This window comes from Herpailurus yagouaroundi, unplaced genomic scaffold (assembly GCF_014898765.1).
Source record: "Herpailurus yagouaroundi ecotype Mexico unplaced genomic scaffold, PumYag 181, whole genome shotgun sequence".
In the NCBI taxonomy this organism is placed as follows: domain Eukaryota; kingdom Metazoa; phylum Chordata; class Mammalia; order Carnivora; family Felidae; genus Herpailurus; species Herpailurus yagouaroundi.
Window position 1 is genome coordinate 15323344 of NW_024412412.1, and position 12179 is coordinate 15335522.

Here is a 12179-nt window from a genome sequence, read left to right on the forward strand (position 1 = left end):
GTGCACCACCTGGCGGGGTGGGGGGGGGGCAGGGGAGGGGTGCCTGGGGAGCTGGCGGGAGTGCAGCAGGGTGGGGAAGGCGTTATCAGTGGGTGTGGGAAAGCACAAGACTCTTAAGGGAGAGTCCCTCTGTGTGCGCACAGGCTGCAGATGTTGCCCAACGCAGAATGTGAGCCAACCGGTTCCACACACACTTCACACGTGTCCCGGACTGTGCCTGGGGCTTAGGTGCCCCTGTGGCAGGGCCCCGCTGCTGCTCTCAGGGTTTACCCTCCAACTTTGGCCACATGCAAAGCAGGGAGCCTGCCCAGAGCTCTTGGGGGAAAATCCAGCAGCTTCAGTATTTAGCAAGGACAATTTCTCTTAGGGAACGCGGACATTCCCCTCCCCACCCCCACGAAAAATCTCAACAAAAGTGAGTGGCTAAGAACTTGTATTTACCCAAAAACAAAACCCTGCGTCTGGCCAAGAACAGAACATCTCTGTACCTCAAGAACAGTGCCGAGAAGCAGAATTGAGCCAGCGAGACGCCTACCGTTTCAGCAGGCCGACAGTGAGAAGTTAAAAGTCAAAAAGGAAAAATGTGGATTTTTTTTTTTTTTAATGCCAAATAATGGCTAAAGGGTAAGGTGGGTCGATTTCCCCGTGACTCGTGCTGAGCGAAGGAGGGAGTTCAGATTTGGGCATCTCCTCCAGGACCCCGTGGAGAAAGGGCTGCCCTCGGGGGCCTGACATCTGCAGACTCACGTGGTAACAGGGGCTGCGCTTTCTCGGCTCTGGGCGCTGAGGCTGCTCCGGCCGAGGACGGAGGAATGGCCACTTCCCGTGGTACGTGCAGAGGGGGCTGGCGGTGGAGGGATGTGAGGGACGCTCGGTCTACAGCCCTAAGGCCTTCTGCCCTCTGTCCTCCTGCCCTGCCTGGCAATTGGGACAGACTGGCAGACTTCTCTCCTGCTTCTGCTGCCAAGAAAGGAAAAGATCACTGGAAACGTGGCCGAAAATTCCAGAGTCGATGGCATCTACCTGCCTCCACCTTGTGACATGAACTAAGCTGCCAACTCTCCATTTACAATGGAGAGATTAGCTATACCTGAGGACTGTCTAATGAAGGAGACTTGTCTGACACAGTGATGGGCATCACACCAGGGAGGGGGAGGGACAGCAAAAAAGTTGACCGAGGCAGAGAGGTCTTGCAGTCGGAAAACTCAGGAGTAGTTAGCTGATCTCCCTGACTTCCCCGGAGCCCCTGTCCCCACCGCCCGCCCCCCACCCCCCGGCTTCTGCCCTTTCTGCCCTGCTGGAACACTTATGTCCACGGTGGCCACCACTGTGGAATCAGCAGACGTTCCTCTGTCCCCTACCTTTTGATAGCATATGACATAACTGATCCCCTTCCTCCCCGAACCTTTTCTCTCTTGGCTTCTGGGACACCCCATCTTTGGTTTCCCACCTTCTTCCACGGTAGGCCATTCTCAGTCCCCATTGCTGGCTCCTTAATTCCCTTTCAAATAGGCGAGGCCGGTTCTGTCTTAGACCTCCTCTGGTTCCCATCCAGGTTTTCTGGTCCCCCAGGGTCCCCGGCCGAGTCTCTTTCACCTTCTGTGCGCTGTTGGCTTGCCAGTGTGTTATCTCCCGCCTCACTGTCTTCTGGGCCGCACACTCCTGTCTTCACATGCTGGTCGGGCAGCCATCTCCAATAGAAACGGTCCAAATGCCACCCCTGACTCCCTCCCCCCAAAACCGATGCGAGTCTTCCCAGCTCGGTGAGGGCGGGTGCACGTCCACCCCCTTGCGCTCACATCCTGAACCCTCTGCTCCCCCGGTTCCCCACACGCGGTCCTCCCCCCCCCTCAAACAGAGCGGCTGGCTCTAGGAAACTTTTAGTCCTTGGTGGATTTGGGGTTACCAACATCACAGAGAGCAACTCTAATTTCTGAGAAGCTGTAAAACCAGAACAAAACTCTGGGAGGTGGTGTTAGCTCTTGCCAGGACAAAGAACAATCACAGGGCAGGAATCGAAACCATCTGTACCGAAGCTTCGAGGCAGAACTACTGGCACCGAGGAATAACTCCGCCGGCAAGTCTCGTCAGGATGTTCACGGTCTAAGACAAGAAGAAACATCCATGGCGTGGGGTTGAAAGCTTGGGTCCGGAGCCAGACGGAGTCCATGCCGTCTGGGCGTGGGACACTGATCACATTATCTGTGTGCTTAGATTTCCTCGTTGTAAACTGGGGACAACGGTAGCATTTGGCTCCAGGGGTTGTAATGTAAAGTGGGTCATCTGTGTAAAAATGCCAAGAATCGTGCCTGGCACGGGGCGACGTCCAAGGCATTTTAGTTATTATTATTATTCCAAGTAATCTGAAATGTGGGAGTGGGGCAAAAATATTTACCAAGTGCCAAATATACTTAAAAACAAACTGCTTTTCTGAGTTTAGATCTAGAGTGAGGGTGGGTCACAGCTGGGGCCTGCAGGGAGGGGCAGGAGGAGCCGGGAGGGCACAGCCACTAAAGCGCTAAGTGGTTTAGCATTTCTGCCCTACTCACGCCTCCTCGCTAGGGCTCTACAGGGGAGACTCCTGCTCTCTGGCTGTTGTGTTGTTTTGTTTCAGAGAGAGCATGCACAGGGGAAAGGAATAGAGGGTGGGAGGGAGAGAGAGACAGAGAGGGAAGGAGGGAGGGAGGGAGGGAGAGAGAGAGAGAGAGAGAGAGATCGAGAGAGAGAGAGAGAGAGAATCTTAAGCAGTCTCCACGCTCAGCATGGAGACCAACACAGGGCTTGATCCCACAACCCCGGCTGGGATCATGACCTGCGACGGGATCAAGAGCTGGACGCTCAACCGACTGAATCACCTCGGCGCCCCTTTGGCTGTTCTTGAAAGAAGCTTAACCCCCAGGGCATCTGGACGGAAGAAAAGACTGCCTCATTCCAAGTCAAGCCCCGCTCTTCTCTTCTGGCTGGGTTTGAGACACAGACCACAGGGCTTTCGAGGTCTAGTTTTGATTTGTGGGATGGAGTGCCACTGGATATCTACTGCCGTTGAACAGGCACGGACCCCCAACAGAGCACCATGAAAATTAAGAATCGAAAGGTGGTGTTAGAACTCCCAGAGCTCAATAAAACACACAAACAACCCAACTTGTAAAAAAAAGAAGAAAAAAAGGGCAAAGGACGTGAAGAGGCATTTCTCCAAAGAAGATGGACAAACAACCAATAAGCACAGGAAGGGGTGCTCACCCTGACTAATCATCACAGACATGCACAGCGAAACCATGATGAGATAGCTCTTCACACCCACTAGGATGCGCACTGTGAAAAACACAGAAGCCAACAAGAGAGGATGTTTACAGACAGGATGCGGAGAAACTGGAATCTCCGTACGTTGCCAGTGAGACGGTCAGTGCAGCCGCTGGGGAAAACAGTATGGTAATTCCTCAAAACTTAAGCACAGAACTACCCTATAATCCAGCGATGGCACTTCTAGGTAAATACCCACCAGAATGGAAAGCAGGGACTAAAACACGCTCCCAGCAACGTTATTCTCAATAGCTAAAAGGTACGAGCGACTCAAATATCCTTCAACAAACGAACGGATAAAGAAAACGTGGTCTGTGCACACAATGGGGTATTCCTCAGCCTTAGAAAGGAAGGAAATCCTGACACATGGTACGACCTTGAGGATATCTCGAACAGTGGAAAAACCAGTCCCAAAGGACAGCTACACCGTAGGATTTACCTAGGGTCAAATTCATGGCGACAGCCAGTAGATTGGTGGTCGGAGGCTGGGGAGAGGAGGGGATGGAAGCTAGTGTTTAATGAGTAGAGTTTCGCTTTTGCAGGATGAAAGAGTTCTGTGGACAGATGGCGCTGATGGCCGCACAACAATGTGAATGCCCCTGATGTCTCTGAACCGTAGGCTTGAAAATGACTACGACGAGGGGTGCCTGGGTGGTTCCGTTGGTTAAGCGTCGGACTTCGGCTCAGGTCAGGATCTCACGGTTCATGGGATCAAGCCCATGTTGGGCTCTGTGATGACAGTGTGGAGCCTGCTTAGGACTCTCAAAATAAATAAATAAAACATTAAAAAAAAAATTAACTGGGGGCGCCTGGGTGGTTCCAGTCAGTTAAGCATCCGACTTCGGCTCAGGTCACGATCTCACGGTTTGTGAGTTTGAGCCCCGCGTCGGGCTCTGTGCTGACAGCTCAGAGCCTGGAGCCTCTTCAGATTCTGTGTCTCCCTCTCTCTCTGCCCCTCCCCCTCTTGCACTCTGTCTCTCTCAGAAATAAACATTACACAAATATTTTTTAACGATTAAGATGATACATTTATGTACAGGATACAATTTTTTTTAAAAAAGGATAAACCCAACGTGTACATCAGCTTCATTATAAGAGAAGTTTTGTTCAAAATTCCAAGTATTTGTTCATATTTACATACATGGGAATCCCCTATTTAAATGGGATTTATTTAATGAACTCCTACTGGTGTGCAAGCCACGTTGGGCACGAAGGGAGGGAAAAGGAGGTCACGTCCTAGTGTGAAGAAACTCACGTTTCCTCAGCTCAGGGGAGGAAGAGAAAGATGAGGGAAGGCAAGAAAAGGAATTTAATAACTCAAACAAAAGGCACAACGTGTCTGGAGGCTTTCAAGAGATGCGCGCAGAGGGCTTGAGCTTTAGAGGGAGAAACCAAACATCTCCACGCCAAACATGAGATTTAAGGGAGGGAGCGAGGGCAGGAGGCGGATTGCAACGTCACAGACTCCGTAAGGAGCCGGGGGCGGACTACAGAGCACCTGAAGAGGAAATCTTTACAACCAGAGCACAGCGTGGAACCGGAGGAAAAGGGAAGAGAAAACAGCAGCTGCTGTAAGCGAGACCTCTAAACCAGTGCTTCGTAAGAGAATTGCTAAAACACACGGCATCAAACCCAAAGGCAGCCAGTGTCTCCTGAAACCCGGCTGCCCAGCAAAGAATTTGCATTTCTTTTTTTTTTTTTCAACGTTTTTTATTTATTTTGGGGACAGAGAGGGACAGAGCATGAACGGGGGAGGGGCAGAGAGAGAGGGAGACACAGAATCGGAAACAGGCTCCGGGCTCCGAGCCGTCAGCCCAGAGCCCGACGCGGGGCTCGAACTCCCGGACCGCGAGATCACGAGATCCCGCGAGATCGCGAGATCGTGACCCGGCTGAAGTCGGACGCTTAACCGACTGCGCCACCCAGGCGCCCCAAGAATTTGCATTTCTAAGAATATCTGTACCGCTCACACCATGGTTTTCTTCACCACCCAACAGGGCTGTCGCCAGAGAGCCCAGCCAGGGGCCCCGGTTGGCCCCTGTAAGCGTCGGCGAAGACACGGGAGGGCGGGGCTGAGGCCGAGGGCCCTTCCGGCTCCCTTGGGCACATGCAAGGCTATCCCGAGTATCACCCCTGACGCGACAAGAGAGGCTTTCACCCACTTGAAATGCAGAAATATTTATTTTGGTTTCCTTCATTGTTTTTGGAAATTCTGTTTTGGTTTATAAAACATAGAAATAGCCAACACTTAAAGCAAACATTCAAAACCCCAAGGTGACAAATTATTGACTTTGTGTGCAATTAAGAATACACGTACGAAGTTAGGCTACCAAATAGTGTTACTACAATGACAATTCTTTAGTGCAAACCCTGTTGTGCTTGTATAATACATGGACGCTCACAAATCCAAAACCAACTGCTTTCGGGATCGAAATGACAACTTGATTCAGTCACACGTGGCAAAGACTTGCAGTAAAGTGAAATGCAGCTAATTTCCCAAATTAACTTAGAAAAAAAAAAAATCCCTTGAGAAGTTAATCCCCGGAAATGAATTTTCCAGATGTCTACATCCTAGAATTTTGGCTTGGCAAATACATTTCATAAAAATCAGGTAGCATTGTAAGAGTGTTTATTACTGTCCATTTCAATAAGTACCCAAGTAGATCTATTCCCTTAATATTTTGAAAGACATGCCTTGCCTGAGAGTTTACTGGGGGTGGGGGGGAGCCCGTTAATCACAACGTCATCTTCTGATATGAAAACCACATTAAAACTCCATCGGCCATCACAAATAGTGACTGGTTTGGTGAAGATAAAGTGAGCAGTTACACCGGCGTCACAGTTGAGCATGGTTGACCCAGGTGATTTTATTTCCTTCTTGAAATGCTTCTCTTCACTGCAGAGTCTAAGGCAGATTTTTTAATAACCCCTGGGAAGGGATGGAGGGAGGGAAGCGGGCGTAGAGAAGAGGGTCTGAGCGCATTCTGCCCCATGGATGCCAGAATCCATTCATTCGCTCAGGTGAGCAGCCATTCGTCGGAGACTCCGTAATCTGTGCTCTTTTCAGGTGAGTCTGTTCTGTCCTTCTCCGGGAAACTTCTGCTCCTACGGGACAACAGGGACAGCGGGGAAGCGTGCGCGCTCCATACCCCGGGATCAGAGGGGTCGTCAGAGTGCGTGTGAGGCGGTGAAGGGAAGGAGGCAGGGATTAAAAAAGAATCTCTGGTCCACTTGTGATGTTCTCCAGCTGGGACAGTTCTTGTTTTTAAGGGACAGGTTCCCTCCAGGGCACTGTACTCGAGAGCAGCAGACAAATGCAGAATTTGCAGCAAAATCCTAATCCCTTGGTTAGAAAAACAGGGAGACAGAAGTTTTCACCTGCCTTTTTTTTTTTTTTTAAACTGAGGAAGTCATAAATAACTTAGCACATTTATAGTTCCCCCTTTACAATTTTAAGGCTCATTTTGGAAATTGTGTACCACCATAAGCATGGTCTGCAACACGAGGGGACTGTAAGGCAGTGTTCCACGTCCTCTAATATTCCTATGACAAGAACCCCGAATGCACAAGTCAAACATGGACGCTCCCTTTCCTACGCGTGCTCTAGTCAAAATTACCAACGTGAAGGCCATCAGTAGGAGACGTTGGAGGTGTGTGGTTTCTTTCTCATGTTAAACTTTGATGGTGGAATAAAGTTCATCTATCTGTGACCTGAAATAGTTCCGAAGCTCTGGCCGTTTAGCCTTCATTGTTGGGGTCAGGAGGCCATTGTCGACAGAAAATAATTCGGGGTGGAGAGTAATGCCTTTGACCTGCAAATAAATGAGGTGATTGAAGCAAAAACGAGGGCAGACACAACTTGAATCTAAAAAGCCCGAAGACCTGAAGGGATGGAGGCCCTGTGGCCGGTCCAGTCCCTCCGACTCAGGCCAGCCGGCTCTGTCCACACGGCGTAGGGGCTATGCCCACGACAGAATCCGGGCCTGGATCCCCACCTCCAGGAAAGGAGAATGCCTACTCCCTGGTTACAGAAACCCCCTCCCGCTGCCGAGCCACTCCATCATTCATTCCCCGTGGCTTTCTTTAGGTCACCTCGTGCTCCACACCTACTCACACGAAATCCTCAAGTCGGAAACCTGTTTTGCAGGGGTTCGTGCGCCGTGTTGAAAGTCTTACCTGTTCAAATGGTTTCAGGCCAGAGTCCTTCCCGAGCCTCACCATGTCTTCTAGGACGGCTCTTCTGACATCCTAGTAAGGCAAGAAAACAACACGCTTGCTGTGTTGGAGGTCCCTGGAGGCAGGCCCGGCGCCAGGCGAAGGTCCGGGAGGTGGACCACACGCTTCGGAGCCTTACCTTGTTCCTGCAAAGTTCCTCAAAGGAGCCTGCAAATCCTCTCTTTTGGGCCCAGGGACATAACGTCTCAACATCCGGTACCACGATTGCGATGAGAAATGCCTTTAACACAGACGAGTAAGTTAGGACACGGCTTGATGGCAGATATTCTGAGATAGTGCTTCTTTGTCATCTTGTACCACGGACCCCGGGAGGATCTGACAGAGGTCACGGACGCTCTCTTCAGAATATATTCCAGCCCCAGGGGTCGATGGAGCCCAGGTTAAGAACTCCCAGCTGTAAACTACACCCAGCATCACGAATTTTGCGATTAAATGTTTTAAAAGGGCCACTGGGCATCAAAATCTGACAAAACCCTAATTTGTATTTACTTTTGCATATTATATATATACAGATTTTTTTTTAATGTTTATTTATTTTTGAGACAGAGAGACAGAGCATGAATGGGGGAGGGTCAGAGAGAGGGAGACACAGAATCTGAAACAGGCTCCAGGCTCTGAGCTGTGAGCACAGAGCCTGACGTGGGGCTCAAACTCACGGACCGCGAGATCATGACCTGAGCCGAAGTCGGCCACTTAACCGACTGAGCCACCCAGGTGCCCCTATATACAGATTTTAATAAAACTGCATCAAATAAGCAAGTGGGGCAATAGATATCATCAAATAACTGCTCTAAAAAAGAGAGAAAATTTATACAGATTCATTTTCTTTAAATCTTTCCGATTCCGTCTCCCTCTCTCTGCCCCCCACCATTTGCACTCTGTCTCTCTCTCTCTGTCAAAAATAAACAAAACGTTAAAAAAAAGGGGGGCGGGGCGCCTGGGTGGCACAGTCAGTTAAGCAGCCAACTGCAGCTCAGGTCACGATCTTGCGGTTCATGGGTTCGAGCCCCGCGTTTGGCTCTGGGCGGACAGCTCGGAGCCTGGAGCCTGCTTCCGATTCTGTGTCTCCCTCTCTCTGTCTCTCCCCGACTTGTGCTCTCTCTCTCTCAAACATAAAACATTAAAAAAAATTTTTTTTAAGTCTCTAACGCCTTTTTCTTTTTTACAATTTAGTAACAATAAAACTAAAAGTCAAAGGCATGGTAAGGTACCAGGTCAAAAAAAACCCAGTACACACTCAAAGAAAAATAGGTGTATTCCTTACAAGATAAGAAAATATTCTTTCGAAAGTATTCAAAAGTCTCGAGATTTGAAAAAAAGATGAACTTTCAGGAAACCAGACCCCTTTCTCTTCCTTGCCATCATCCGCCCCACAGTTTGCAAAGAGACGTGCCCCTACAGCGTTGACCTTGGTTTTCAACTTTATGCATATATACCGGTTCAGAACCACCGCTGCTCAAAAACAGTTCAGGAGGCACAGCATAGCTACGTTGCGTTTAACATGTTTGAAAATCCTAAACTTTCTCATAATCAACGTATCAATATTTCCTTTCATAATTAAATTAGAAGCGTATTGTACCCACTCCCTCATATCTTTTTTTTTTTTTAATATGAAATTTATTGTCAAATTGGTTTCCATACAACACCCAGTGCTCCTCCCAGCAGGTGCCCTCCTCACTCCCTAACATCTTTATCCAACTCCCCTTGGTACACCAGGCCACTCGAGCCGGGTAAAATAAAAATCTGCAATTTAAAGAGCAAAACTCTTCTGGATAAGAAATGCCACGCAGCAAAACCCAGTAGTACTCTGGCACGTCGCACATGAAAGTCAATTCAATACCCATCGCCAACTCCCCATGGCACCGAAAAGCTCCGGAGCACGAGGCCTGGCCGTGCCCCCGTGACATGGCTCCCAGGGCAGAGGGCCCGTACCTGCAAGCTCTCTCCGTACACAAACACCTGAGCGACAGGTTCGCTTCGCACGTAGATGTTCTCAATCTTCTCCGGTGCTATGTACTCTCCTTGCGCCAGTTTAAATATGTGCTTTTTCCTGTCGATAATCTTCAAGGTACCATTCTGTTTATTAGAGGGGAGGGAGGGGCTGGCAGTGGGTCCGTGGCTGGTGCCCCCTGCCCCTGCCCGCCCCGTGTCAGTCACACACAGCTCAGGGCACTTTGCACAGGGCATCATTTAATCCTGGTAACATGGCACAGAGGCGAGCTATCAGCCCATCTGAGAGGCAAACTCAGGCTTGAAGAGACTAAGTGACTTGCCCAAGGCCAGTGAGTCAAGTAGAAAGAGAGAGAGAGAGAGAGAGAGAGAGAGAGAGAGAGAGAGAAGGGACCCCAGAGCTCATGCTTTCACTTCGTCCCTAGTAGCTTGCTACCTATCTGGCTCCCCAAGAATGAGTCCTGCTCCTTGAGAGTACAGACAGGGACGTATCCTCCCAGAGCACTCTGTCTGCACAGAGTGAGGGCTCAGTGGATGTTTGCTATAGAGAGGCCTAACGTCTGCTTCCTTTGTCATTGTTTCGGGGCGGGCGGGGGAGGGGACTGCTCCTGGCCCCAGGGGCAGCGTCGGTCAGCAGCCCACACAATAACCGTGGGGAGGCTACAATCTCTGCGCTAGACTGGCCAGATGTCAGGAGTGCCCGCCTCTGGTAACCCAAACCTCACCCCATTCAACCCATCCCCATCCCAGGGTCATTCTTATGCTTCCAAAAGTCAGCTGTTGGGGAGTTTCTGTGGTTCTCTCATTCCATGTTGGTTCTGCGCCATTTTCACAAGGACTAGACTGAGGTCCAGGGAGATTATGAAATGTGTTCATTAGCGCCAGAGCCAGAATTAGAACTGACACGTAATCCCTCTTGAACTTGGAAAGAGGGACTTAATTTATTTCTGAATAACTGGGGTATGCTGAAGTCTGAATTAATTGGCTCGGCGGGATGAGGGGTGGATTTTCCACTTCACTAAAAATTTCGGGGAGTATTGTGCACCTTAAATCTATAAGAATCAACCAATACACAATAATGAAAATTATATTAGCCATTTCAGTGCTTGTCATTAAACATAGTAACCACTTAGAAAAAGCAGTGGTTGGTACCACAGCAAGCAAAATTGGCCAAACCTATGGATGTGGCTTCGTGTACATGACTCTCCCTCTCATGGTGGACTCTGGAATTTCTCTACATAAATTTAAGACTAAATCCAAAGGAGCTGGCCTAATCCGTGGAACACTCATCCTATTTGTAATGAGATGGCAGACCTAACAAACGCATATATTCACAAATTCTTGCCCACCACACCTTCCTGGAGGTCTACCACAGTGCTCCCCACACCTTGTTAAACCAAGGCCTTAACATTGAGGTCCAGCCCGGATATATAAAAGGCCGTACGGAGTCTCTCTGGATTTCAAATGGGAAGCAGCCACCAGAATTGATGTCAAGCATCAAAAACAAACCTATTTGTTATGGTTAAGATGAAAATCCTACCCGGGCACGCTCAGAGTGTAAGTGTATTCCCTTCAGGAAATGGAAGAGCCTACACCACACCCCCTTGGCAGGAAAAGAGAAAAGTGAGGCCGCCCCCTGCAACCCATGGGACATTTTCTTCCCTATGGCAGAAAACAACAGTCTCTGGGGACAGGGAAGGGGAGAGCTTACTGGTAACCACTTTCCAATGTCCCCTGTGTGTAACCAGCCATCTTTATCCAGAACTTCCGCCGTTTTTGCTGGGTCCTTCAAGTAGCCTTTGAATACATTTGGCCCTTTCACACACACCTGAAGAGGAAAAGCATGGAGGGGGGTGAGGAGAAAGTAGAGGAAGGGGGTGAAAAGGTACAAACTTCTAGTCAGAAGAGAAGTACCAGGGACAGAATGTGCGGTGTGGTGACTACAGTTGGCACTATTATGTGATATATTTACATGTTAAGATGTTATGTGATATATTTACATGTTAAGATATTATGTGATATATTTACATGTTAAGAGATGAGGGGCACCTGGGTGGCTCAGTTGGTCAAGCATCTGACTCAGGATTTTGACTCAGGTCATGATCTCATGGTTCATGAGTTTGAGCCCCATGTCAGGCTCCATGCTGGACTTTTTCTCTCTCTCTCTCCCTGCCCCTCCCCTGCTCCCTCTCTCTCGAAAAAGAAGTAAACTTTAAAAAAAAGTTAAAAAATGAGATCCTAAGAGTTCTCATCACAAGGAAAGAATTTTCTTTTTTTCTTATATCTATGTGAGATGATGGATATTCATGAAACTTATTGTAGGTAATTCACTTCACAATATATGTATGTCAGATCATCATGCTGGTTAGCTATTGTTTTTAATGTTTATTCATTTTGGAGAGAAAGAGACAGAGTGTGGGCGAGGAAGGGGCAGAGGGAGGGAGATACAGAATCTGAAGCAGGCTCTAGGGTCTGAGCTATCAGCAGAGAGCCCAACACGGGGCTCGAACCCACAAACCCTCACAAACCGTAAGATCATGACTTGAGCTGAAGTCAGACACTTAACTGACTGAATCACCCAGGGGCTCGAACCCATGAACGCTCACAAACCGTGAGATAATGACCCGGGCTGAAGTCAGATGCTTAATCGACTGAGCCACCCAGATGCCCCAATCACTGTGCTGTTTAAACAT

General features: G+C 49.1%; 1 protein-coding gene across 5 annotated transcripts in view; it reads right to left on the bottom strand.

Moving 5' to 3' along the window:
- Positions 1-5462: 5462 nt before the first annotated feature.
- The window catches only part of ACSL1 (acyl-CoA synthetase long chain family member 1), a 72511-nt gene continuing 65794 nt past the window's right edge, over positions 5463-12179 (bottom strand). For all 5 annotated transcript variants that reach the window (XM_040489916.1, XM_040489912.1, XM_040489914.1 and 2 more), the window contains exons 17-21: positions 11198-11314; positions 9469-9612; positions 7655-7756; positions 7477-7548; positions 5463-7112 (exon numbers count right to left, since the gene is read on the bottom strand). In XM_040489916.1, coding sequence (XP_040345850.1) covers positions 6972-7112; positions 7477-7548; positions 7655-7756; positions 9469-9612; positions 11198-11314 — 576 coding nt within the window. In that variant the 3' untranslated portion in view covers positions 5463-6971. The remainder of the gene's footprint in view (positions 7113-7476; positions 7549-7654; positions 7757-9468; positions 9613-11197; positions 11315-12179) is intronic.